Raw genomic sequence first — 27113 nt, 5'->3', positions numbered from 1 at the left:
AAAATGATCTTAGTTATAATATTAGAAGAAGTTTGGACACATCCATAATGGCCATCATTATAATTAAGATAAATTTGGAAGTTTTATTTCTAGCCCTCTAAATACATTACAAGCACTTAGCAAGGGGCTCTCTCTATTGGACGAACACCCTCGTTCCTTCCTATATCCCCATATTATTGTTCAAGATAGTGAAGCAGGAGAGAGGATAGTAAAGAACATGAGAGAACCAAAAAGAAAAGTTGCAAAAAGGTTGTAGATGTTCAGACTCAGTTTTTAAAGTGTCTACAGACTCACATTCCTCCCAGCTCACATGGACCAGTGATAAGTTTTCAGGTTTTCAAGAAAAATCCCACTATGAAAAATACACATCCAATGCTTGTCCCCTGAAAATTTCTGGGTTCTCTCTCCCCTTTTCTATCTTTCCTTCATTTCCCTTTTCTTTTCATACTGACATTCCTCTGAGTGTAAATGTAGGCAATATACCTCCAAATGAAACAGGAGGGAAGAATTAACACCTGTGAACAGTTTTCCTTGGAGATCTCTATGTCTCTGTGTCTTGTCTCTCTCTGTATGTCTCTCTGTGTGTCTGTCTCTGTCTCTCTGTCTCTCTCATTTTCTCTCGTTCTCTCTCTCCCTCTCTCTCTCACACACGCGCATGCACACGCACACACACACACACACACACACACACACAGAGTCTTTTCTAGCATTTCCCTCTGCAATGAAATCTTTGCTGTGCTTTGGGTTCTAGAGCAAATGTCTTCTATTGTAGTTCTTGCTGCATTGCTGTGTTTAATTTATATGACTTTAGCTCCCATCTGGGGTTCTGGAAAAAAAATTCCTATAGAGAGTTCAACCTACTATCCCTAGTGAGTTGACTTTAAGGTCTTACTTTTGCTTTTTTGTAGGGACTAAAAGATCTGACAACCTTTTTTTCCCTCTGAGACTACATCACTATGTATTTTCATCTGGACTGGATAAATCAGCAGTTCTCAATCAAGGACAGTTTTGCCCCTTTAGAGATACTGGGAGCTATCAGGAATGTGTTTGATTACTGTAGTGGGGAAGTGCTGTGGATATGTAGTTGATGGAGGTCAGGGGCACTGATGTGCATCTTATCGTAAACAGTACAATCCTCAGCACAAAGACTGACAACTAAAAATGTCAGCTGTGCCAGTTGAGAAACCACAAATACAGAGATACAAAAGCAAACTTATCAGCCATTCACCAACTCCTTCCCACTTACTTTCAAACAGTTGAAATAAAAATAATCAAGGCTGGGTTCTCTCTTAAATAACTAGAAGTGGGCAGATGTGGCAACTGAAGATTTTTTGTTTGTTTGTTTGTTTTTAGCAACCATCCAAGAGGGAGGTGAAACAGGTAAATCAATCCTGAATGAGTATAAGTCCCCTACTCCCCATACACCATTATTCTTGTCACTGATTAAAATATTTCAGCCCACCCTGGATGTTGAAAGTTCCCATTCTCTACTCACTGGCTCCAAAAGTCACATTAAAGTTCACAGCACCCTTTCTGTGGATCCCATCTGTCTTGACCCTGGATCTCACCATAGCAACCATACTCAGCTCTCTTGACAAGGTCATTATGGATGCCATGTGCAGAAGACCCATCAATTTTTTCTAACTCATTGTGCATAGGAAAACATTTTAATGCCCTCTGATTTCCTTTTTATCTCTCTTAGTAAGAAGTCCAGGGCTACCAGTCCTATTATTCTTGAACTTCACAAGAGGCAAATACAAATCATGACCACATACAGCGTCATATCTCACAGACAACTGTGTACGTGTGTTCCCCATACAGGACATACTTTAAAGTAACAAAATAATTTCTTTTATCAACTGTAGTGTTCTTTCTTTCTGTTAGAAGTAGATTTTCCCCCCCTCATGGTACATAAATATCAGAGAAAAGCAGTCTTTGAAATATTTATGTCCAGGAGTTCTTCCTTGCTTAGTATATTCATTTGGTGTGTGCTTTTGGTCTGTGTTCCAAGGATAGGCAGACTCAATTTTCATTTTCTCTCCATCCACGAGCATTCTTCCCAAACTTATATACTAGCCGTCGTCCATCCACACGTTCCAGGATTTCTCGTTTGTAGTAATATCTGCAACAAAGGAAATTTCCATAAGGTGGCTGTTCAGATACACAGCTCTGGTGTGAGGCATAGCCATGTGGGGAGACAAAAACCCACTCACCTCATGGCCCGGCTGAGTTTCTCATAGGTCATGCTACTGTTGTTTTTCTTCTTCCCCCACAGTTGAGCCACTGCCTCTGACTTCAAGAACCTGAAGACGCCCTCAGAGCGGTCTTCCCACTTGATGAGCCCTGGATTTTTGTCAGGGTTCAGGAGAATGTCGCGGATGAACTCCCATAAATGTGTACCTCTTGGGTCTGATGAGAAGAAGGAAAAAAAAAGTGGCCTAAGTTACTAAGTTATTTCTAAGTTACTAAGTTATTTCTTCACTGAGCTACTAAATTTGTCCTAGCCCTCAGAAAGGATGGCAGAACCACCAAATACCAGATGATTTAAAAAATGAACGAACAAAAAAGCAGTTGAGGATGAATAATTTACACTTTTTTTTTTAGTTTTACAAATGAAGACATTGAGGTATAGAGAATTTAAGTATCTTCACCAGCCTCACACAGTCAACTACTGGCAAAGCTGAGACCAAGAGATATGTCTCAGTCTTTAAATGAGGAAGAATTTCTCCTAGTTATCATTTACTATTGCTTGGACTTCATGTCAATGTGTTGCTTCTGCTGGAAGCGACTTCCAACCTCTTCTATTTAGTTCCTCACCCAATGACACAGCTCCAACTAGCAACTCTGCTGTGGCCAAATACACACGAGTATGGCTGCAGAATCTTTTAAACTACATGGAAAGTTGGGGGGGGTAAATATAAATAATACAAAGATAAAGGGACACTCAATTGATGATTAAGCAGCTAGTGAAATGAGATCAGCAACCAAAGTTTCATTTGACTGCTTCTGGATCCATGTCACACAAATCCATTCAAGGGGCTCTATCCATTCTCTTTCATAGAATGACTTAGAACAGCATTCAGCCAAAGATAACAAATTCTCAATCTTTTCTGCATTATGGACATTATCTCTTCTACATTTTCAGTTTCAGTTTATGGCCTCTTCAGTTCTATATTTCTTCTAGATTTAAAAGGTTTTATGGTGGAGGAACTCCAGCTCCCAAAGAACTATATTGAATCATCAACAAAAGCAATTCTTTCTTGGGAAAGGAACTCACAAAGGCCGATGATCAGCCACAGAAAGAACCATGCAGCTCAGCTGTTTCTTGCCATCTGCTCCTCTATTCCTTCTTTTTTTTCCAGAGGGTAGAGGCATGTGGACAATTCTGGCCCTCAAGGGTCCTCATCTTTAGACAAATATGACAAATGAGGAGGAACTAGCTGATGAACTGAGTGTCTGTGTCCCACTTTGAGAAACCACTGCACATGGCATTTATTTGGCCAGAGGAAAAAATGAGGCCTCAATTTTCTCCCCCAACCCAATCAGAGTAAAGAAATGGTAACAGAAGGAAGAGGCAATTTTTGCCTAAGAACCAGTTTCTCTAGTTCTACCTAACAGGAAGAGAAGAGCCAATAGGTAAATGGAAGAGGATCTTACTGTGCTTTTTGGTGTGGGCCTTTGCAGGGTGATCTTGCTCCTTTTTCATATCCAGTGACTCTGCTTAGGAGGAAAAAGAAATGAGAGTGGTTCCATTTATCCATTTCCTAACAACATGTATTGGATACTTACTGTATTTCTGGCACTGTCGCTATGTGGTAGTAAACCAAACAAAACATAATAAATATTATGGAGAAAAATAATACAGGGTAAAATAAATAGCAATAGAAGTATAAAGGTGAGGATAATTTGTAATTTAATACGAGGTAGTCACAGACAAGCTCTCTGACAGAGACCTATACCACAAACCATGCAGAAAGCTTGTGAAAGAGACTTCTATAGGTGAGGATGGTTAAATGCAAGAGCCCTGAGGTCAGTATGTGTTTAATCCAGAAGCAAAGTGGGGGAAGCTCCCATCACTGACTATGTTCTAAGACTTAATTTTAAGGACTTTATTCTGAGAGAAATAGGGAACCACTAAAGGATTGAACTTACTAGAAAATGTTTTTACATAATATAAGAATGTAAACATTTACAATGAAGAAGGATGGCTTTGGAGCCAGAGAAGTACCCCCTTTTTTTTTGGCATGCAAAGTTACATTTTAATCACGCTGACAAAGAGGCCATTGAATGATCAGAACTGGGCACAGAGGGCCACAGTAGACTATGGAAACACAGATTAGTTTAACAAATGACTCATTATGGCCACCTTTTCACTATCCCCAAAGAGCAGGTGACAGAGGCAGACCTAGGCGGTTAAAAGCCTTCTTCAACAAAACCAATGTCTGGTGCTACCTGTCCTCAGTCATAGCAGAAAGCCAAAAGGTCCACTCTCACTGGAGCAGAGGGAGAATGGTGATTCTTATGGCTAAGAAGGGGAGGGGAGGGACAAGGAGAGAGGCTGAAAGATAGGCAGCAAAATGCAGTTCCACAGGAATAGTAAGTTTGGGTCTTCTGTGGCACAGCAGGGTGACAATTATTCACAAGTTAAGATTCTTATAAAGAACTAGAAGAGGGGCTGGGAAGGTGGCTCAGTGGTAGAGCGCTTGCCTTGCATGCATGAGGCCCTGGGTTCGATTCCCCAGCACCACATAAGCAAAAAGGAAAAAAGCCGGAAGTGGTGCTCTGGCTCAAATGCTAGAGCGCTAGCCTTGAGCTGAAGAGCTGAGGGACAGCGCCCAGGCCCAGAGGTCAGGCCCACGACCGGACCCAAAAAAAAAAAAAAAAAAAAAGAACTAGAAGAAAGAGCTTCCAAGGCTCCCAACACAAAGAAATGATAGGAATCTTAAATTGCTCTGACTTGATCATGGCATGTTATATACACGTATCAAATTATCACACTGTTGCCCATAAATATATTCATTTATTAACCAGGCACAATGGTACACACGTATAATCCCAACACTCTGGAAGCTGAGATAAGTGGATCACAAATATGAAGACAGGCTGGGACACACTCTGAGAACTTGTCTCAGAAAACAAAAAGTTTAACTATTGTATCAGTTAAAGAGCAAAAGGAAACCAAATGATCTAGCTCTGTGTGTGTGTTGGGGGGTGGGGGGATCTCACAGAGGGCACTGGGAATGTTGTGAGAACCAAGGCAAATCTCAAAAACACATATTCCTAACTAGCCAATTTTAAAACAAAGTACTCCTTAAACACAAGTCAATGTTTTCAAGAGAAATGGCCAGGAAAACCTGTCTCTTGCATGAACTTCCTAACCTGGGGGCTCATTGACCATGTGTGGATCTAAAGACATACTAGACTAAAGCTGGGTACTAAGCAAGGGATCACAATTGTTTGAATTGGTCCCTTATTCAAAACAGTGCACAAACCACTCATTTAAGTAGAGGACATATCAAGTGCCCGGCACTGTCCTACTAAGCACTTTCCATGAACTATCTTAGATAACCCTATCAGATTGGCCCTCTGTAATCCATAGTTAACAGCCACGGGAGATTTGGGAAGTAGAGAGGTCAGATGACTAGTCTATAGTCCCAACAGCCTGATGTCCAGATGTGAACACAAAGAGCTTGAATCTGGAGGCTTTATTCACTATGGTTATTCTATGCCATTTCCAAAGATAAAAGCCTAGACTCTATCACAATAGATTTGACCAAAAAAACTAACTTTGAGATTAATGATTGTGTATTCCCCAACGTGCATGGATCCATTTCTCCATCTGATCTAACATTTTCTCCAAAAGCTGTGGTACAATGGAGAAGAGGAATTGAGAAAGACCTGGCTAGAGAAAAATGCTCTTGTTCTGGTTGAGAATTTTTTCTCTTGGCATCGTCACCGGGATGGCCGGCACCCTACTTGGGTTACCCTGAAATCTCAAAGGACAAATTCACAGGAAATGCAAGGAGAACGTCACTCTCCCTCCCTGCAGGTTTCAGGGAGAGGTTGCGACACCCCATCAGGATGTGACAATATTGCAACAGCTCTGGCACCCACCCCGGTTTCCAAGCGATACATCACCTTGTCAGGGCCATGTTGTCCTGAAGACAAAGGGTGGCATTTACCCAGCAGGCCACAAGCAAAGCTCATTTTCAAATGGTATCCAGGAGGGGACAGAACCATTATTTCAGAGCCAGGATTGAATTCAGAAAAAGCCAGGTGTCTCTCAGCATCTTGGCTTTGGTCATTGTTTATAAGCTCCAAACTGATGCAGAACCATTTGCTTTGGAGTTATCTTTTGTGAATAGGGTGAGAACCTTAGACATCGTCTCCTTGAAACTGCATATATGTGTACAATCATGATATTGTGTCAGTCATTTCAGAGGTCATGGCCCATTGAAGAATTTGTGAGCTGTAAATAAACCGTGGGGCAGTTTACCTTTTTTTTTTTTTCCATTGAGATGTCAGTTACCCAAGCTAGACCTCCATCCAGCTTGGGAAAGATTTTCTTTAAGAAACAACAACAATAAAATCTTCCGATCAAAATCTCCTATCATCATATGGCAAAAAGAAAGATCTCCTGTCTTCTCCTCTTCTTCTCCTAATGTGCAGGGACAAGGCACAGAATCCCTGACCTGCTTTGGCATTGAAATCTTCTGATCTATATTCTCACTTTCAAACAACTAGCCACTAGCCATGTTGTATGAAAGGAGAGAAGGTTAGCCCTCTCCTTGACAAGAGTGAAGGCCCTTGAGCCTGACAACACTCATATGGTTAAGGCATTGCCACCTACTTTGTGGCATCTAATCATCATTTTTCACTAGACACTGTTGAAAATGAACTTTACAATGGGGTGGGAGTGGCAGGGAGCAGGAGAAAACAAGGGAGGGGATGACAATGTTGGAAAAGAAATGTACTCAGTACCTTACTTATGTAACTCTAACCTCTCTGTATATCACCTTTAATTAAATTTAAAAATTAAATGAAAACACTAAATTTCCCCCAAAGGAAAACAAAAAAACAAAAACAACTAGCCTTTCTCTCTTCTTCTGTCCTCCCTACTGCCACAAAATAAAGCCAGGTCTTTGAAGTTAGCCATGTGGTTGATGATTCATTGTTATAAAATAATGGCTCACTCAGGGGAGGCTGTCCATTCTGGCTTTCTCTTGTTCTCCTTCTAAGAGCTCTAGGTCAAGGTTCACGGGGTCCAGGTAAGGAAAATTAAGAAGCCATAGGTTCAACACGCAGGTGTAAAGGCATGACTTCAGCTAAGCTGCTTCTAGAGAAGCAAAGATTAGAAATATTTGCATATGATTCATCTATGAGCCATTTCTTTACGGGATATACAAATTTTGGTGTTCTAATACACTGTGCCACCCTAGCTGGAGGCTCAAGTCAGTAGATAAACACATCAAGCCTGAGTTCACTTACACTGGCTGCAGGACCCAGGAGCAGATGAGAACCCTGGCAGGATCCATTTTATGAACTAGTCGATGACAGGGAAATCAAAACAAAACCCGCTTCCCACCTGTGCTATCTCAGAGGCCATCGGTTTACAGGAAATCTCACCTTAGCTTGAACTTGAACTTGCACTAAAATATAGCAAGAGACTTAACTACATTATTTTATGAGAGGTTGTGATGGAAAGACTTGGACACATGGCAAAGGTCTTTTGGAGAATTCTGGTCCCATCTAGGAGAGACTAAACAACTCTGGAATGAATTGGCCCATACTAGTTGGTAAGTAATATTACTGAAGGGTTGTTCCTTCACAAAATTTATCCACTGTTGACACTGCTGACACTTTAGGGCACAATTCTGATGTTGATCTCATAGTCTAACCTGCTATAATCACAAGAGGAAATGGGGAACAGAGAACAAGGGTACAGGAAAATCTGAGTGAGAATATTCACACAGCTGGTTCAATGTGAAAATTCAGTAGGTAGACTCATGTACCAAGTAGACACAGGGTTCTTTGTGACTATAAATATACAAGTAGAAACCAGTCCCCAAAACCCCCATTAACTCTGAGATTCCAGAAGGCCTAAATGTTTCAGCGAAGTCCCAGAACAGGTAAAGATGACCTGGCAGAGTCAGCAGAGTTCAGAACTGTTCAGATTTATCCAGGAGTCTCCAGACCTAGCAACCCCTGAGGCTTGGGAAGTGCTTGGTTTCACTTTATTCTTGGTTGGAATCTTCTGCCCCAGGCAGAAAGAAGCTTCCATTGGGAAGTGTGAAAAGTGACACCTGAGGAAGTTCCACAGGAAGTCAGAGGGGGACCTAGTGGCTTCCTTCACCCAGAAGTCCTTAGTGTTGACTGGGTGGCAATGACTGCCACAGAAATTTTATCCGATGCACTGTTCCTCCAGTGTCAAAGATACAGCAGAGAGGTCGCAGTGTTTGTTCTGTTTCCTGATCTCCCAGTGATACAGGGTGTGAAGGGTTGCTGGAGGGAGAGGGATGCCAAGAAAAGAACTGGCTCTGCGTCTCAACCTTAACTCCAGGAGCATTTACACTGGCATTTAGCCCTGTCTCCTGCAGCGGGCTTGACCTCAAACAAATCTCAAACCAAAAGGCTTTGGTTATTTCTATTCTGAAGAACACAAACTCCACAAAGGAAAAAAAAAAGGATCATTGCTTAATTCCATGCTTTCTTTCACCAAAATACATTTAAATACCAGTTCTGAAGTTTCCCAAATCAATTCCTAGAGAAGAGCCATTTCCCTGGAGGGAAGTTGATATGTAAAGTCCATTTCTAAGATGTAAGGCGTCCCAGAACTTTATGCTCAGGTCAAAGGACAACTCAAAACCTTGTATTTAATCCTTATACTGTACATGTAACTTTACCTATTGTCTGAAATTCCGTTTCCCAGACCCAAAATGGACCAACTCTATCATTTGCTACAACAGTAACTGAGTTTCTGGAATCCAATCTGAGCCAAATACAGCTCATTATGAGCATAATTTACATGGTGCAGGCTCATCAGAATTAGACTTTAAAACTGGGGGTGAGGGGGAGAGGAAAGTAAAGGAGAGAAGAAGGATTCAAGGATTCCTGAAAGTTCCAGAACCCATCACTACACGTTCATTGTTCTCTGGACCCATTGTCAAATATTCTTTGTCTAAAGCCAAATGTAACTGGTATGTGAATGCTGATGAAAATCAAATATAGGCTATTGTCCCATCCATACAAATAATTTTATCAAATCGATCCCAAGAGTTATTGTTGTCATTAAAAAAGTGGAAAACACAAACAACTTTTGTTGTCACAAGGGTAACTGCTTCACACAAACATTTGTCCTACAGAAATCCCAAAGATTATCATATTTAAATTTACACTATTACAGTATGCATATTGGCTCCAAAGCACACCTATTCAGACAAATTAGAACCCACTTCCTTCCCTAGCCTTTTCATGAAAAGGAAAGTTCTCACTCTTTCTCAGGATGCATTAGACTATTTTAGCTTCAGATGTCAGAACAACTTACCCATAGGAAGGTGACCGCTGGTTGCCATGGAGATCTGGGCCCGGCAGAAAGATTTGCTATCCAACAAATCTGCAGCATGAACAAATAGGGGATAGGAAGAATACCCTCCTGTAACACAACCCCTTGGCAATGAGGGAGAATAACAGCACTACAGGGTTTTCAGGACTGGGGAGTTAGTTACCTACTGTGCTACCATAGTTGGTGTCGTATAAATAGTTTTCTTCTTTCCAGGTATTCATGACGGAAGGGTCTACAAGGAATAGAAAATGGGGAATGTCAACCTCCATTGCCCCAGGATGAAGACCTCCCTCTTCTAAATCTCTGCTCATCAAAAAGATATCAAAAAGTAATGTAGTCAGGTGCTGGTGGCTCATGCCTATAATCCTAGCTATTTAGGAGACTGAGATCTGAGGATCACAGTTCAAAGCCAGCCTAGACAGGCAAGTCCCTGAGATTCTTTTATTTATTTATATATATTTTTTGTTGGTCCTGGGGCTTGAATTCTGGGCCTAGGCGCTGTCCCTTCACTCTTCAGCTCAAGACAAGTGCTCTACCACTTGAGCCACAGTGCCACTTCCGGTTTTCTAGTGGCTTATTGGAGATAGGAATCTCACGGCCTTTCCTGCCTGGGCTGGCTTTGAACTATGATCCTCAGATCTCAGCCTCCTGAGTAGCTAGGATTACAGGCATGACCCACTGGCGCCCAGCCCCTCCAGGAGATTCTTATCTCCAATTGATCACAGAAAAAAAAACAGAAATGGCACGGTGGCTCAAGTGTTAGAGTGTTAGCCTTGAGCAAAAGAAGCCCAGGGACAGTGCCCAGGCCCAGAGTTCAAGCCCTAGGATTGGCAAAAAGGAAAGAAAGAAAAAGAAAGAAGAAAGGAAAGAAAGAAAAAAAGAAAGAAGAAAGGAAAGAAAGAAAGAAAGAGAGAAATAAAGAAAGACAGAGAGGCAAAGAGAGAGAAAGACAGAGAGACAAAGAGAGAGAAAGAGAGAGGGGAGGGAAAGAGGGAGGGAGGGAGGGAGGAAGGAAGAGAAACTTAATACCTGACTTATGTAACTGTAACCCCTCTGTATATCACCTTTACAGTTGAAAAAAAAAAAAGGTATCAGAAAGGCATGGGTTAGGAGAAGGCCCTTGGAGAGAAGGGATGAGAGATTGCTTTGGTCCAGGTTACTTTAGAAAAATGCAATCTTATTTTCCCCCCAGCATCTTGGGGAAAATAGCTGAAGTCCACTCCTGTCCTTGTGACCGATGCCTATCACGTTTTTTCAGGGAAATGAGATTTTTCTTTTACAACAATGAAATCCTGTCTTAGAACAATGTTTTTTTCCCCCCCTAGGAATTTTTCTAGCCTGCCTTAGTCTTTTCTTACATCCTACTATAATATCTCCAAAATACTTTTACCCTTGGGTAAGGAGAATGCCTTGTCTGGGACAAATAAATCTATAATAAATGGTTAATGGGCACATTTTTTTATAACTACCTTCCTGAAAGAATTGATACTGTTGCTCTCAGAAAAGGCTCTATAATCCTGTTTTCCTTCATTGCTAAAATTCTAAGAGTCCCCTAAGTTGGGGGACAGGTCCCCTTGCTTTAGGATCTCTCCAATTAGCTTATAATATTCTCAAAGCAAAACCAGCAAGAAGAAAGAGAGCGTTACAAAGTCAAACAAACAGCTTTGATGAGTGGGGCCCATTGCCTCATCTCTGGGATAAAGAAATACTGGCTCCCTGGCTCACTGTTCATTCTCCTGCTTGCTGTGTAAGCATACCTCACTCTAAACATTTCAGATCAGAAGGGAACTCCCCTCCGCCTACCCTAAACGAAGTCCAAACTCCCACATAACCCCCTAGCCTCTGTCATAAGCATTTTTTTAATGAATGGTCAAGAGCTCTAAGATTTCTTACCTTGTCTACCCTCCTCCGAAACTTCCTGCCTTCCCTTACCCCGAGATGCATGCTGCCTTCCTGCCCAGGATCTGAGTTTGAGAGCTAAAATGACAAGCCACTGGCCCAGTTTCATTTTGTTTTTATAGCATAAATTGTATAAAACCTGACTCACTGCCTAAGTCTTCTTGTTTACGACATAGGGATTTAGCTGGTATTTTACCTAATAGATAGATACATGTTTGGACACCCCAAGCCCAGTCTCCTGGAGTTACACCCTCTCTCTTCATTGGGTCATCTCATACACCTGTTGTTGTCTCTGAAAACAAACCAAACCAAAGAGGTTTGGGGGTGTTGGCCCCTCCATGAGCCTCTTCTCCTCTCCTTCCAGGGTGGGTCTTCCATCTCCACCCTTCAGCTTAGCGTTTCTGAACTGGCAACACAAGAATGTCTAGATGGTCAAGGGGAATTAGTGAGTTCTGCAGAACCTCTCCAATATCACCCTGACTCCCCAAGGGAGGCTATCTACCAGGTGAAGGCCATTCAGCCCTGTGTCTATCTCCAGAGCTAGAGCAGACCTACAAATCAAAGACTATCCAGGCCCATCCCCTAGATTCTAGGGACCAGGGCAAGGCTAGGAAGGACTAATTAAATGCTTCGAAGCTATTGGGTTTTTTTTCCTTTAATAATGGTAGACCAGTCTCCTTATTAAAGAGGAAATAACTGCATGGGCTAATTTTGGTGCCAAATGACTCGCAAATCAGCCTCAGGTCAAATTCTGTCCTAAGTATCTGGTACACAACCTTCAGGGAGGCTGATAGCCAAGTTGATCAGGCCACATGGCTCCAAACCTCCCTGATGTAGACATAGGGAGTGACCCAGGAGCAGTTACTCTTACACATAAGGATTAGGGGACCGTTTCCATGAGTTAGGACAGAAGAGAGGAACAAACACAAGAGTAGATACTGTGAGAGTGTAGACTTGTTGAGAACCCAGTACAGTACCTGTCATGTGAAAATATGCTAAAAGCAAGAACTGGGTTCCAAGGTAACTTGAGAAAATGGGTAGGGTTGAGAGAGATGGGAAAGAAAAGTGGCGAGGGTGACATTGATCAAGATACATTATACTCATAAACTGACACGTTGAATTGAAATCCTTTTTTTTTTACAACTACTTAAAAATAAAAAGAGCCAGGCACTGGTGACTCACACCTGTAATCCTAGCTACACTGGAAGCTGAGATGTGAAGATCAAAGTTCAAAGCCCCAGCCTGGGCAGGAAAGTCCCATGAGACTCTTATCTCCAATTTAGCACCAGAAAACCAAAAGTGGTGCTGTGGCTCAAGTGGTAGACCATTTGCCTTGAGCTGACAAGCTCAGGGACAATGCCTAGGTCCAAAGTTCAAGCCCCATGACCAAAACCAAAAAAGGTAAAAAGAATTGGCTTCCTAAGAAATGTGCTCATTACCTTGCTCACGTGAGTGTAATCCCTCTGTACAGTATTTTCACAATAAAAAATGTATTTAAAAAAAAAGAACTGGGTTCCTTTGCTGCTTTGAGACATCCCAATGAAAATTCCCTAAAGCCCCAGAAACTATGCAAAGTATACCACCAGCTCAGCATCTCCCTTCTTCCTTCTTGTAAGCGCAGGCCTTGCTAAGCAGAGAGGAAGGAGAGAAGTCATTGACTCGCTCTGTCTCTCTGTCTCTCGGTCTCTGTCTCTGTCTCTCTCGCTCCCTCTCTCTCTCCCTTCCTGCCTCACTCACTTTCCCTCGCTTTTCTGACCTTAGCCACATCCACTCCCCTTCTTTTGCTAGTGATGAGGTCCATCTTAAATTCCACATTCTTCCAGTCATCCGCTTAGACTTTGAACATTGCCCTGAACAGTGGGCAGAAGGAAAGAAGTATGGGGAAAAAAGCTGCTTACCATCGGTCTATGCCTCATGAAGATCACTGGTTCCAGACAAGAGGAGAGGCTCATGGTATAGTGACCCATTGGAGAAAGGAAAGAAAAAGGCCTTCTCGGGTTTCCTGCCAAAACCTACTCCCACACTATCCCTTAAGACTCCCTCCTGATTGTTCTCCCCAGGGTCTAACCTGGCTAAGTTGACTCCCTTCATCTCTCATACTCACCGGTTTGTTCAGCCTTGACGATGACATTGTGTGGAGACTGGAACAGGTCACTGCTGCACTGGCCTGTGAAGGATAGAATGGGAATGTCAGGGAGGGCCCGGCTGGAGCCAAACCTTGGTGCTTCAGGAAGGTCATAGTTGGCTTTTTCAAAAAGCTTCTGCCTTTTCACAACCTAGCTAACCATGTTCGCTTTGTAAGGAGTCGGGTGGGACTTCCCTCTTCACACTCAAGCCTGGACACTGTCCCTAACACCAGAGAATCACTGGTCTAGAGCACTCCCACCAAATGGAATTATTTGGCATTGTGGAGGAAAGACATCCAGTATGGAGGACATACAACATTCAGTGAAAGAGACCAGTTTTTCCATTGCTAGCTAAGAGGTCTCAATTTCCTCATCTGCATATTTAGGGGATTAAATTAAACAGTCACTAGATAGCCTCCACGGTACTTTCCCATACTAAGACATGATGTGAAATGGAAGCAAAAATAATGGGGACACTACTTCAATTTAGCTAGCTTGATTTTTCGTTAACCTTAAATTTACTCAACCAATTTGGATTACATTCAGCCCATGAGATACATCTGGATTACAGGCAATGAGCTTTCTTTTATTTATGTCAGATATCCTTGGGTTTTTCTGACAACCCCTCTCGTATTATATGGTATCCAATATACATACACATGAATGGATCTAAAATGGTCCCAGACAGATCATCAACATTTCAGGTGTGGAGGTCACGTACTAATCTTTTGACCTCTTGTGTTTTCCATCTGTAAAATGGATATACAGCACGTATTCCATTCCAAGGTCATTAAATGAATTGATTTGCTGGGAACGAATAGATGTAAATACTTAATAACTTTAAGTTAAACTACAAAAAAAAATCAAACCAGGAAACAAAGGTGAGAAACCTTGCCATTAGGCATCAGAGGTAACAGCAGCAGCCTGGCCACCACCACATCTCTCAGGCCTCTCAGCCTCAGGCTCAATCAGGGCAAAGCTTTAAAGAAGTGGGACTTAATTGGAGGTGGGAAGGTAAATGCTCTGAATTCTTTAAGTTCAACGCTGCTCTTTCTGAAGTTTCAGGGAATGGAGGTGGGGGCTATTTATAGACTTTTGTTTGGTTTGGTTCTAGTAAAAGAGAAATGAGCAACCACTGTGGTAAGGTAGTGGGAAGAAGGAAGTGCCAAGGTGCTGAATGACATCATCCAAAATGGCCGCCACAGCTGCCATTCCATAGCCAGCCTACCAGGTCATCATGTTGATGGCAGCTGCCAGGGTCTGGCTTTGGCTTACAGCCCTCCTGCTCGAATTGCCTCAACCCTAGATACTTGCCCAAACATAACTTCTGCTAGGATATAAAGGCCTTTCTCAACATGGACAGTCAGCTGAGAATCTTTAAACATGCCTGCTTTCCTGGATTCAAGGAGCAGGTAGAGTCCCATGCCAGTGTCAAAGGCATTATGCAAGGTAAGTTGGGTCTTCCCAAGTCAGTCTAGAGTATGTGTGGACACTATTGATGTGTGATGGACAGAGTTTGCAGGGCTGCCTGTCTGGGAAGCCTTGAGAGATATTTGAGGTATAAGGACAGCTTCAATTACAGAAGTCACTAAACAAACATTCCAGGTGTCCAAACTGCTTGTTCAAAATCTGTTTTCTCCCCCCCGCAACTTTCTTTCTTCCTTTCCCTTCTTTCTTTCTCTTCTCTCTCTTTTTTTTTTTTTGCTTTCCTTTTTGTTTCTTTCTTTATCATGTAATTTTAAAAAGCTTCCAACTGGGGTTGGAGATTTACACTCAGAAGGTCCCAAGTTCAGTTGTCAGCTCTAAAAAAAAAAAAATCTTCCAAAAAAAGGTGACTATTCTCCTTTCTCAACCACACAAATCCAATTTCACATATTTTCTTACTACCCCCAAACCTCCATTTTAAGAACCCATATCTAGACCAAGTGTGGTGGCATATAATTGTAATTGGGAGTTGAGAGTTTGAAGTCAGCCTGAGCTATATAGCTAGACCTTGTCTGAAAGAAAAAAAAAGAAATTAAAAAGCAAACAAATGCTAGGTTTAGATTGCTTTTTAAGCAGATATAATGATTTTTAATGAGTAAACGACTGAAAACTTTTACATTTAGCAAATGTAAAAGAAATGTCTGTGTTGGAATAGTAAACTTTGCATAAATACCCAGTCAGGCCTTGTGTCTCTGGAAATGAATATCACCCTAAGGAGAGATCTAAATTACACTGTGATCATCAGGAATTAGACACACTTCCTATCCTAGCCCTTGCTCCTTCCTCTCACCTCCCTTCTCAATCCCTGTCTTGGAAAAAGTTCATTTGTCAGTGAACCCATCTTTTGTCCTTCCTGATAAGGACGCTTTCCAGCTGCAGAGCCTCTGCACTTCCTGGCCACCTCTCACCATTCCACTTGAGATGTTGAAGGTTGCTGTAGAGCAGCTGTCCAGCTGTGCCCGCTGCCCGCGTGAACTCCTGAAGACTCATGCTGCACAGGTGTTCGCCATTGATGTCAAACTCCTGGAAGGGGATGCAGCTGGCATCCAGCTGGTTGGTGTCCAGGAGATGTTGGAGCCACTCCCATACCTGGTACTTGGTCCAGTACTGGGGGTGTATTTCATGCCACTGGCCTCCAAAAAACCCACTGGAAACTGCAAAAGAGGAGGCGGCCCCGTGAGTAGCCATTCCTGGGCATAACTTTTACACATGGAGAGGCATTGCTGGGTATCAGATGTCATGAGGAACTCAATCTGTGTGTGTCACTGTGGAGGCTGGAACATGAGCTAAGCTCTGGAAAAGAGGTTCTTTCCCCCAATTGTTGTGGGATGATCATTTACCTCTGCATCTTCATGTCCTCTCTAGCATGATACTTATCCTTGGGCATGAGGTAAGGACTGGAAGTGCTCTATGCTCATGGACCTCTCCCAGACTATAGTATAAAAACTAAGGCACTGATACTGTTTCAGTCGCTTGTGAGCTTGTTATCTACACCCAAACACAGTCATCCCTCCATGAGTATGGTGGATTGTTTTCAGGAATCCTTGTAGACCAAAACCTGGGGCCATTCGACTCCCCATGCAAAATAGTGTAGTATTTGTATAGTACGTGTTATGGATCCTCTCAGACTTCAAATCATCTGTAGATGATGCGCCATCCCTAACACAATGACAATACCAGGGAAATGGCTGTTATTTTAGAAGGGACGATGAGAGAAAAAAAGCCTGTATATGTGTGGTGCCGACAACCATTGTTGTCTTGCTACCTTTTTGAACCTGTGGCTAGTTAAATCTATAGATACACTACCCTGGGATACAGAAGACCTGTAGCTCTTCTTCTCTGGCTTTATCTGTTTGTGTCTCTTTCACACATACCACAAAGAAACACAAATACACTCACATATTTCACATTATGTCTACCCCAAACTCAGACCATTTGCAACCACATCTGAGGTCTGAAATGAAGATCCTAATGTAGTCCAGATTATTCCAGAACTAACCATGGTGCTCTCTCACTGCCCCACTGATTACTATAGCAACCTGACACCACTACCCTACTCAGTTACCTTCAATATCTTCCCCAGTATCCACTAAATAAGATACAGAACTGCCAAGCCAGTTTTGGAGACTCTTAGCTAACTTCTTCAAGTAATCTGGCTTTTGTCTTTTATCTGTGCTGCTCGTTAAGCCCTGTTTGTGTTCTACTTCCTAGTCTAGTTGAATTCCTACCTGTCTCGCAAAGTCTGAAAGGTCATCAAGTGATCACTACTTCTCCTAGCCTACTTGGATGGATCCAAGGAAATATGCCTGGGATTTCTCCTAATGGCTTCTATCACGTTCTGCTTGTCTTTACTGATCCCTAAGTCCTGGTTAACCCATCCTCATATCAGCATTACAAAAACTTCCTTAAAGGCCTTCTATTACAGGGACTCACTACATGTTTATTCCACTACATGTTTTGCACAAGAAAAATAATGCAGGGGGCTGGGAAGGTGGCTCAGTGGTAGAGCACTTGCCTTACATGCCTGAGGCCCTGGGTTCGATTCCTCAGCACCACATAAGCAAAATGAAAAAAGCCGGAAGTGGCGCTATGGCTCAAGTGGTAGAGCACTAGCCTTGAGCTGAAGAGCTGAGGGACAGCGTCCAGGCCCAGAGTTCAGACCCCACGACTGGACCCAAAAAAAAAAAAAAGAAAAATAATGCAGGATTTTGGAAGCTCCTTGAGGTGCATCCATGAGATTATTAAGTCAGATGCCAGCAAAGAACTGAAGTTCATTTAAATCAATAAACACTGCTGGGCTTATAGTGTGGTAATTATCTATATTTATTTCTATGTATCTCTTACACTCACTTAAAAGAATACTACTGTCAGCGCTAAGCCATGGGAATAGGGCTGAGAGGAAAGAGCCAGCCCTGGGGCTAAGTTATGGGGCTGAGAGTTCTTACAGTGACTTCTAAACGCAAATCAACAAAAGGAGCTCTCTTTCAAGAAAAGCAAGGAATAGGTCAAGGACACCTGCATTGTATCCCCTACCAAGCTGAAGTAGAGGAAGTGCCACTGGACATGGCACAGACTCAAGATGTGGACCAGAGAAGGAAAGGTATTTGTTAGGGAACTGCCCGTAACTTCCTACAAAGTTACACTAGATCAGTACTTTCTCAAACTTCCATGTGATCACAAATCACCAATGAATAAAGCTCAGGTATAGATCAGGACTTAGCAGGATGGGGGAGAAGGAGGGGAAGCCAGGGTTTCTGCCTTTACTGGGATCCTGCTGCTGGGCTGTGGAGTGGCAGGTGGACACAAACTCCTGAAGGCTCACTTCCCACAACACTGATGGCCAAGCCCTCCACACCCCAGACCTACCCAATCCCATTTTCTAACCCAATCCCCCTGGTACTCATCCCTCAAAATCTATCATCTGCTTTCAGAAGCAGCAAATGCAGGAGATGAAGAGCATTTGGGGTGCAAAGGGGACTGCCATTGGTTCTATCTGCCACTCATAACACTGCATGATCAAACAAACATTGCCCTAGACTTTCAGCTCCAGTCCTAACAAGGATTGGAAACATTTATTGCATGTATGTAATTGTATAGAAATATTCCAAAATAAACAAAAGCACTGAGCTTAGCCTGGAGGGTTTTTTAAGTCCCCTCTAATATGTTTTGTGTCTTGCAAACACACCTGTTTAAGAATGGAATATATTTTTGTGGCTCCCTTAGTCATTGATCTTTTTTCCCCTTAAAATAAGTTTGCTGCTCCAACAATGCAGTTCTGGATTGCCAACAAGAAGCAACGATTTTCAATAACCCAGTATTAGGCCTGGCAGAATCTTTTCTGCTCACTTAATACAATCTCTGTTAAAGGTCGTTTCTAAACAGACACATGATGGCATGTGTCTGTCCTCTTAGCTACTTGGGAGACATAAATAGGAAAATTAAGTTTTGAGGCCAGCTCTGGACCAAACAAACACCTGCAATACTCTATCTGAGAAATAACTAAAGCAAATAATAAATTAAAAAATGACTTGAGGCATCATTCACAGACTACAGCATCTGCCCAGCAAGTATAAGGTCCTAAAATCAAACCTCATTACTGCTCATCTCTTATTCATTTAACAAAAAGGGTAGTGTCTGAAGTTGCATCCTGTTCAATATGTTGACTGGAGAAAGGTATCTCCTCAGGCAGATAAGTCATCAGATTCCCATGTTTCAGGAGAAACAGAAAACCCCACAAGTTCTGATCTCCATCATGGAGCTTCCTCTCTCCTTCAGTCTTACTAAAGAGCAAAAAGTCTTTTCTAGGCTTCTAGAGATTAAGAAATAAAATACAAATATAATTAGAGATTGCTTTCTTCAAGGGTTCCCAAATCTAGATACACAGACTCTCTCTCTGTTTGGAAGATTCCTGCTAGGTGCCAGGAACTTAACAGGGAACCTAAGGCCGGCAACAAAATACATAACTGCCAAGAAAGGGCAGCAATGTTGTGGGACAAGTGAAGAAAGAAGGCTACCTGCTCACACTTCCTGCTGTGTTTGGCTGGGGTTCCAAACTAAGAGAGGTGGAGCGCCACATGGATCAGCCTTTTGTGGGAGAATAGAACTCACTGATTGCTCTCTCACTCCTACTTCTTCGACTCTGCTTGCACACACACACACACACACACACACAAATGAACAGCAGAGTCTCTGGCAGGGAGATTAGTGGCAGGTGTGGGGCATAATAAATCCCAGAGCTTTCTAGATCCAGTGCTACTGGTCACTCAGCAGTCTGCCTACACAGCCCGCCTTCATAGCCGGGTGTGGGGCCCTGATTTAGCAACAACTCCATTTCCTTCAGCTTCTGCAGTAAGCCCAGGGCTTGATCAACTCTGTAAGATGTACCATGAAGTCCCCCCTCACCCCCGCACTTTGCATAGAATGTTCTAGATTAAAGCACTAAAGGACAACACCTGGTTCCCAATCACTTTCTCTCCTTCTATGCAGGGAGGTCACTGCAAGATGAACTAGAAAGTTGAAGCTAAAACCTTTCCCCCCTTAACTTGCATGCTCATATGTTACTCCTACACACACTTAAATGTTGTGTGGGACACACACATATGTGTTGTGCCCATGAACAAAGGCTTTCCCTATCGTATCTCCCTCTTTCACTGGTGGCATTTGGGATTGAATCATAGTGTATGCTTAGCAAGTACTTTATCACCAAGCTACCCATCCAGCCCTTTAACTTTATTGAACCCTTTAAAGAGCTACACTGGGTTGAACCCAAGGCCTCTCACCTGCCAGACAAGCACCTACTGCTGAGCTACATCCCTAGCCTTCCCTAGCCTGCCATAATATTCCAGCAAAACACCATGAAAGCTTCAACAGGAGGTCTTCCCTTCCCTTTGGGAATTTCTTCTATCACCCCCAGCACCAGGCTGCTAACCTGAAACCTTGCCTTTCAGTGGGAGACAGGGGAAGACAGTAGAGCCGCAGACAGCTCCAGCATTACACGCTTCCGGATGAGGGCAGAGCTCAGTGGTAGCATATGCAAAGCCTTGGATTCGGTCCCCAGAAGTGCAAGCAAAATAGACTGGTCCCTATGTCCCTTGTAAATAGCATCTGTAGTTCCCAAATGTTAATTTGGGAGAGGAATTTAAGCAAGGAAGGATGCGCATGGGCAGTGACACCTACATGTGTGCATGGGCAGCAATGCCCACGTCTTCATGGCTCTTACCATTGCACGTGGGATAGCCGTCTGTCCAGGCTGGCTGCTGGTGAATGAGGTTGTTGCCTGGGTTGAGATTCATTACACCACTTCCTTCCAGAATCATGATCTGTAAAGGGTCAAACAGCTGGTTCAATCTGTGCCTTATGGACAAACATTACTGAAGAGTTCAGATCAGAAAGTTAATTTTAGAGGAAACCAGAGAGAGAGAGAGAGAGAGAGAGAGAGAGACAAGAGAGGTAGAGAGAGAGAGAGAGAGAGAGCCCTTCCCCACATTGCCACAGCCTTTTCAGTAAAAGCAATACCCATGGCAATTAAAAATTTCCAAGTTTGATTTTCATATGCATGAGGCAAGTATTTGCAGCCACCCATTCATAAATGAATAATCTCTGATCAGGAATGAAGCAGGAGGAAAATGCAATACCTGCTCCCAAGGCAAGTCTGGCCAACATCCAAGTTTCTTACAAAAGTGAAAATGCCAGATAGATTTAAAGTGAAATTTCAATCAATGAAATTTCAGACCCAGCACTGATGTAGGAACTCAGACTAAAATCAGACGTTTGAGAGTCTTCATACAGTCAGTGGGCCCCACACCTGGGGCTCCATTAACGTCTCCTCAGTGTGGAGATCTGCCACAGGACGGGCCAGCTGTCTGGGGCCTGTGCCATGTTTTAGTAAAGCTCCTCAAGTATTTCTGGTTTTGTGATATGATTCAGAATGACTTTGTTTCTCCAACAGACACTTCCCCCTTTCTGGAAAAAAAATAAAATTTTGTCTTGGGGCTGGGAAGGTGGCTCAATGGTAGAGCGCTTGCCTGGCATGCATGAGGCCCTGGGTTCAAGTCCCCAGCAACACATAAGCAAAAAGAAAAAAAAGCCAGAAGTGGCGCTGTGGCTCAAGTAGTAGAGCACTAGTCTTGAAGAGCTGAGGGACAGCGCCCAGGCCCAGAGTTCAGGCCCCACGACCGGACCCCCCAAAAAAAGATTTTTGTCTTTATTTTTTTAATCTCTAATGTTTTTCTCCTTTCTGATAAAAGTTATGACACACATTTATTCTTCCAGAGACCTGGAGAATTTAGCGGGGTTTGGATCGGTCCTCAAGTTGACTTCTTCAGTCTGTGGGCTCAGTTTCTCTGCTAATGATGCAGGAGAAGAGCTTTTCCCCCATGCATCTTTTGCAATGTTTAAACAAGGTGGAACTTTTTACACTTTAAAAATATTCCCTCCATTCATTTAACAGTTATGACGTGCCTGCCCCCAAACTGGGCACCCTCCACATTTCTGATCAGAACCTCAGGGTGTGTGCAACCATTCAAAGGAAGGGCAAGTTTTCTCTAGAAGCTTAGTGAGCATTGCCCCGAGGCTGTAAAAGTCATTTGCTCTTTATACAATGCTGAGGTGGGGACAGAAGTCAATAGCTACAGATCATGGAAATTTTTTCTGCCTGTTTGGGGAATTTTTTACATGCTCAGTTGTTACCAAGGACCACCAATTGGAACTGTCCCCCTACGTTTATTCCATATCCTGACTCCACCACCCCTCATCCCAGCAACTCAGCTTCTACCCCTCTGATTCTGTGTCAGAACTGAGGGAGAGAAGATGAACCCTATCCTGATTTATTTAACAAATATTTATCAGCCCAATGAAGGGCTGGGCACTGTTTAGGGATAGAGCAGTGATTAAGGGTTGAACCAGGCTAGACATGAACATTCGTGATGATTATTAATATGGTCATCATTGGTGGTTGGTAAATAAGTAGGCTTGAATCCAGCCTAAGTGGAAGGTGGAGAAGGAAAGACAAGGTAGGAATGGGGACCAGTGTAACCAGGAATAGCTCTCTGGGTGGAGAAATAGGAGAGTAGGGTTTTGTCTCCGGGTCTATCTATTAGGAGAAATTTGAAACCAGAAGAGCTGAGGCCCACTCCAGGCTCTCCCACTTACTAGCCAGAGTTGCTACTAGTCACACAGGTTACTTAACCTCTCTGAACTCATTTCCTCCTATGCCAAATGCTGATGATCACCCAAAGCCTGGTCAACATAGATTGGAGACCAAATGAATTTGTCACAGAGCAGGTCATAATTAAGTAGGACAGATGTGACAATGAAGAAAGTCCACTACCTGATTGCAGAGCCTGATCAGAAACAACACTGAACCCCAGCTTTCCCTTCTAAAAATTGATTCTTGAGTGAGTTCCTTTCTGGAAAGTTCTGTGATTCTCACCCACAGAGAAGGAAAAAGCCATCTCAGGTGAAACTTCTCTCTCTCTCTCTCTCTCTCCTCTCTCTCTCTCTCTCTGTCCTCTCTCTCTGTCCTCTCTCTCTGCCCTCTCTCTCTCTCTCTCTCTCTCTCTCTCTCTCTCTCTCTCTCTAATATAATAAGTAGGCATGTTTCCTATCAGCTTTCTAGAATAATGCCCTGGAGCTAAGAAAGCAGTCTGGGGACTTGAAGACCAAAGAAAAGCTTGGAGTCCCCAGGAGGAAGGGTCAGGGAGGGAGAGAGGGCTCAGTCTCTTGTTTGCCCAAGGCTGGGTTCCTTCCTGGCCAGTATTTGCACCACCATAAGCAGTGGAAAGGTTACTGTTTAACCCTGAAAGAGCTGAAGCTCAGTGCCTAGCCTGTTTGTAGGGAGGGACTTGCCAATCTTCTAGGCTTCAGGAGCACAGGCAGGAAAAGACTTCTCTGAAAATCTTTTATGAGGATTTGCCTCCAAGACTGTGGCAAAGAGACCATTTCAGTGGGAGTAAAATTGTCCTTGGCCAAACTGGAGCCACCTCCCCGCAGAAGACAAGCATGGTGTCCTCATTTGTCAGAATTGGATGTGGATTTCTATCCCTACCCCCCTGCTTCACATAGATGGCTCTGAATTCCAGACCTGCCCAACCAAAACCTTTCTGGTCCCCACTTCGCCCACGAAGGAAAAAAATGAGAACACCACTGAACTCAAAGCATTAGCAGACCCACAGGAGATCATGCATGTGGGGAACTTAACAGGCAATAATAACAATTTTTGAAAGAGTTCACTAAGTGTCTCAAGCCAATGCATAGTATTTGTAAGGATCTTTCCTCAGGAGAGGCATTGCTTCTTGCCATAACAATCTAGAAGCATCCAGAACTATTCCCCACTCACAGAGAGGCCTTCAAGACTTAAGGCTTTCAGCTGCCTCATCCCCTTCTCCAACCCTCTCTCCAGCATTGCTTTCTGACAGCACCCCCTTTTCCAGGGGAAAGCAGGCTGTGTGGTGAGGGGCCCTTTTTATAAGGCCAATTAAATGGTTACTACTCATAAAAGAGTTTATGTGGCTTAACTCTCAGTGAGTCAGAGTTCATGAGCTCCCCTAGGCTTGTGAACACAGGATGTTGGGGGCTGGGACCCATGAGGACCCACAGGACTTCACCGTGAGATGGCCCTAGGATGGGCTAAGAGAGCCAAATTCTTTGGTCAAGTCCCCCTGAGGCTCAGTTCAGGTATAAATTTGGGGGAAAGGGGACATTTGCCTTCCAACAGTCTCCCAGGATGGTTGAGGAGAGTAAATGAGATAATGGATCATAAATGTACCCTGAGAACTGTAAAACAACCCTCTTCTGACCAACACACCCACACCCCCTTACACTAATAAAGACTTTCCATGGTATATGTGATTGCTTTATGGGATATAAAAAAAAGCAACCCTTTTAATTAAAAAGAAGAAGGATTATTTAATGCTCTGTTTTCAGCTCCCTATTTTACCCTCAGTGTAGCTTTCCTGAAGAAAAAAATTTGTCAACTATATGAAGTCGATTTTGGAATCTGACAGGTAATGTTGAGATGGAGGGCAAAGGGCTTATTTCCTCACAGCCTGAGGGCTGCTTTGAAGAATAAATAATATAGTAGGTTTTAAGAGTATCTACCAGCATCTTGGCACACATACCCTCAATAAAAAAAAAGTCACTTTTCTTTCCTTGCTCTAAGTAGTAATTCTCAAGCTGTTTTGCTAACACCTTTTTGTTCCTTCCAGGCCCTATTCTTCAAAATCTGAGTAAGGAATGAACATTTCATGCATCAACTACACTGGGGGAAGGATTCTCTTCTCTCTGTCCTCCGCTCCTCAGCTCAGAGCAAACTCTGAGGGCTGGGGACATGCCAAGTAGTTAAAAGCAGTTTCTCACCTGGTTTGGTGCTCAAGCCTATAATCCTAACTACTTGGGAGTTGGAATTGGGGATGTGGTATTATGGTTCAAGGCCAGCCTACGTATAAAAGTTTGAAAGACTACCTCATTCAATGGCTGGGCACCATGTATGTGCCTATAATCCTAGCTAGGTGGAAAGTATAATGGCTGGGCTCTCTGGCCTGCCTGTCACCACCACTGACACAGGGAATACAAATAGGAAGATCATAGCCCAGACCTACCAGGGCATAAAGTGAGACCATCTAGTAACAATAACCAATGAAAACAAAAAGGGGAGGGGGAACTAGAGCAATAGCTCTAGTGGTATAGTGCCTACTTAACAAGTAGGCACTATTTCTATCAATAAAAATATTTCTTTATAAAAAAGAGCAAGCCAGGCCCCAGTGACTCACACCTATATACCTCTACTCAGGAAGCTGAGAGCTGAGGATCGTAGTTCAAACCAGCCTGGCAGGAAAGTGCTACTGACTCATCTCCTACTAACCACCAAAAACTAAAACAACAATAACAACAACAAAAAACAGAAATAGAGCTGTGATTTAAATGGTAGAGTGCCAGCCTTGAGCAAAAAAGTTATGAGACAGAACCTAGGCCTTGAGTTCAAGCTCCAGGAGTGGCACAAAAGAAAGGGGGGGGAGTGGAGCTGTGGCTCAACGTGGTAGAGGGCTAGCCTTGAGCGATAGACAGCAGATAGATAGCTAGATAGAGCTCAAGGACAGCACCCAGGCCCGCAATAATAGGAAGAAGAGCAAGAACTAGAATAGCAGTTTCTCAATGTCCCCACCACTGATTTGGGACTGAATAGTTTTTAATTTTTAAAAGTTAACACATGATACTTACACATATTTATGAAATACAGTAGGAGAATTTGTATGTATACACAATGTGTGATGATCAAGCCAGAATAATTACTATTTCTACCTAAAATATTTATCATTTCTACACATTGGGAAATTTTGCGCTTTTTTCTCTTAGTTATATTGAAATATTGGCATAGATTGTGCTTATCCTGCTATACTTTAAAACATCACAACTAATTTCACCTATCTAACTATATATTGATACCTTTTATTTCCCATTTTCCTACCTTTCTCAGCTATAGTGACTACTATTCTACTCTCTTCTTTGAGATCAATGCTTTTACTTTCCACTAATGAGTAAGAACATGAAGATTTGTCTTGCTATGCCTGGCTTATCACTTACCATGCATCATTTCCACAAAAATTAGGATTTTATTCTTTTATGGCAGAATAATATTCCATCATATATATATATATATATATAGTAGCATATATATATCTATATATGCACATTTCTTTATCAACACTTTGATTCTACATCTGTGAATCATGCTCCAATAAACATTAGTGTACAAGTGGGACTGGAAAAAATTATTTGGGGTGATGGGCTGTGCTATGTATTGTAAGGTATCTAGCAGGATCAATCACCTTTTTCCCATTTGATGACAGGGGTTCTCTTTCCACCCCAAATTCTCCTAGAGCAAACTCACACCTGGCTGACTACAGTGGTTAGTAGCAAAGCCTGTGGACGCACACCTGGCTGATTGCAGTGGTTAGTAGCAAAGCCCGTGGACGCAGACAGCCCAGGCTTTGCTCTTACTGGTGTGGCAACCTTGGGCTGTCCCTTGGCCTTTCTAAGCTGCTATTTCCTCTCTGGGGAAACAGACCGCATGAGTTCCTACCACACAGACTTGCTGAGGATTAAACACAATGGGCTCCTGCAAGCTGGCCACACAGTGGCTCACATACACTGAAAGCTATTACCTAATCAATGGAGAGTGAGGCCAATGTGCTGCAGATCAGGGCTGTCTCCATCTATCCTTGGTAGCATGTATTCAGGAAATACAGGATACATGATTACTTAGACTATTATAAAAACCAAAAAATGCATGCATTCAAGAAAACCTAACTTTATTTCAAACCCAAAGAGTGAAAGTAAATGTACATTATACCAAGATTTTTGGGGGCTGGGAAGGTGGCTCAGTGGTAGAGCGCTTGCCTTGTATGCCTGAGGCCCTGGATTCGATTCCTCAGCACCACATGAGCAAAAAAAGAAAAAAAGCTGGAAGTGGTGCTGTGGCTCAAGTGGTAGAGCACTAGCCTTGAGCTGAAGAGCTGAGGGACAGCGCCCAGGCCCAGAGTTCA

General features: G+C 42.9%; 1 protein-coding gene across 3 annotated transcripts in view; it reads right to left on the bottom strand.

Annotated features, from left to right (window-relative positions):
- Positions 1–640: 640 nt before the first annotated feature.
- Positions 641–27113, bottom strand: part of Ehf (ets homologous factor) — a 44016-nt gene continuing 17543 nt past the window's right edge. The window contains exons 2-9 of one of the 3 annotated variants that reach the window (XM_013019673.1): positions 20792–20891; positions 15981–16226; positions 13566–13628; positions 9726–9794; positions 9545–9652; positions 3658–3720; positions 2214–2409; positions 641–2122 (exon numbers count right to left, since the gene is read on the bottom strand). In XM_013019673.1, coding sequence (XP_012875127.1) covers positions 2023–2122; positions 2214–2409; positions 3658–3720; positions 9545–9652; positions 9726–9794; positions 13566–13628; positions 15981–16226; positions 20792–20888 — 942 coding nt within the window. In that variant the 5' untranslated portion in view covers positions 20889–20891 and the 3' untranslated portion in view covers positions 641–2022. The remainder of the gene's footprint in view (positions 2123–2213; positions 2410–3657; positions 3721–9544; positions 9653–9725; positions 9795–13565; positions 13629–15980; positions 16227–20791; positions 20892–27113) is intronic. The other 2 variants (XM_013019674.1, XM_013019675.1) reach the window with 2 other exon arrangements.

The sequence above is a fragment of the Dipodomys ordii genome, unplaced genomic scaffold (assembly GCF_000151885.1).
Source record: "Dipodomys ordii isolate 6190 unplaced genomic scaffold, Dord_2.0 Scaffold46, whole genome shotgun sequence".
NCBI classification, from domain to species: Eukaryota; Metazoa; Chordata; class Mammalia; order Rodentia; family Heteromyidae; genus Dipodomys; species Dipodomys ordii.
This window is presented reverse-complemented; position numbering and strand designations above follow the sequence as displayed.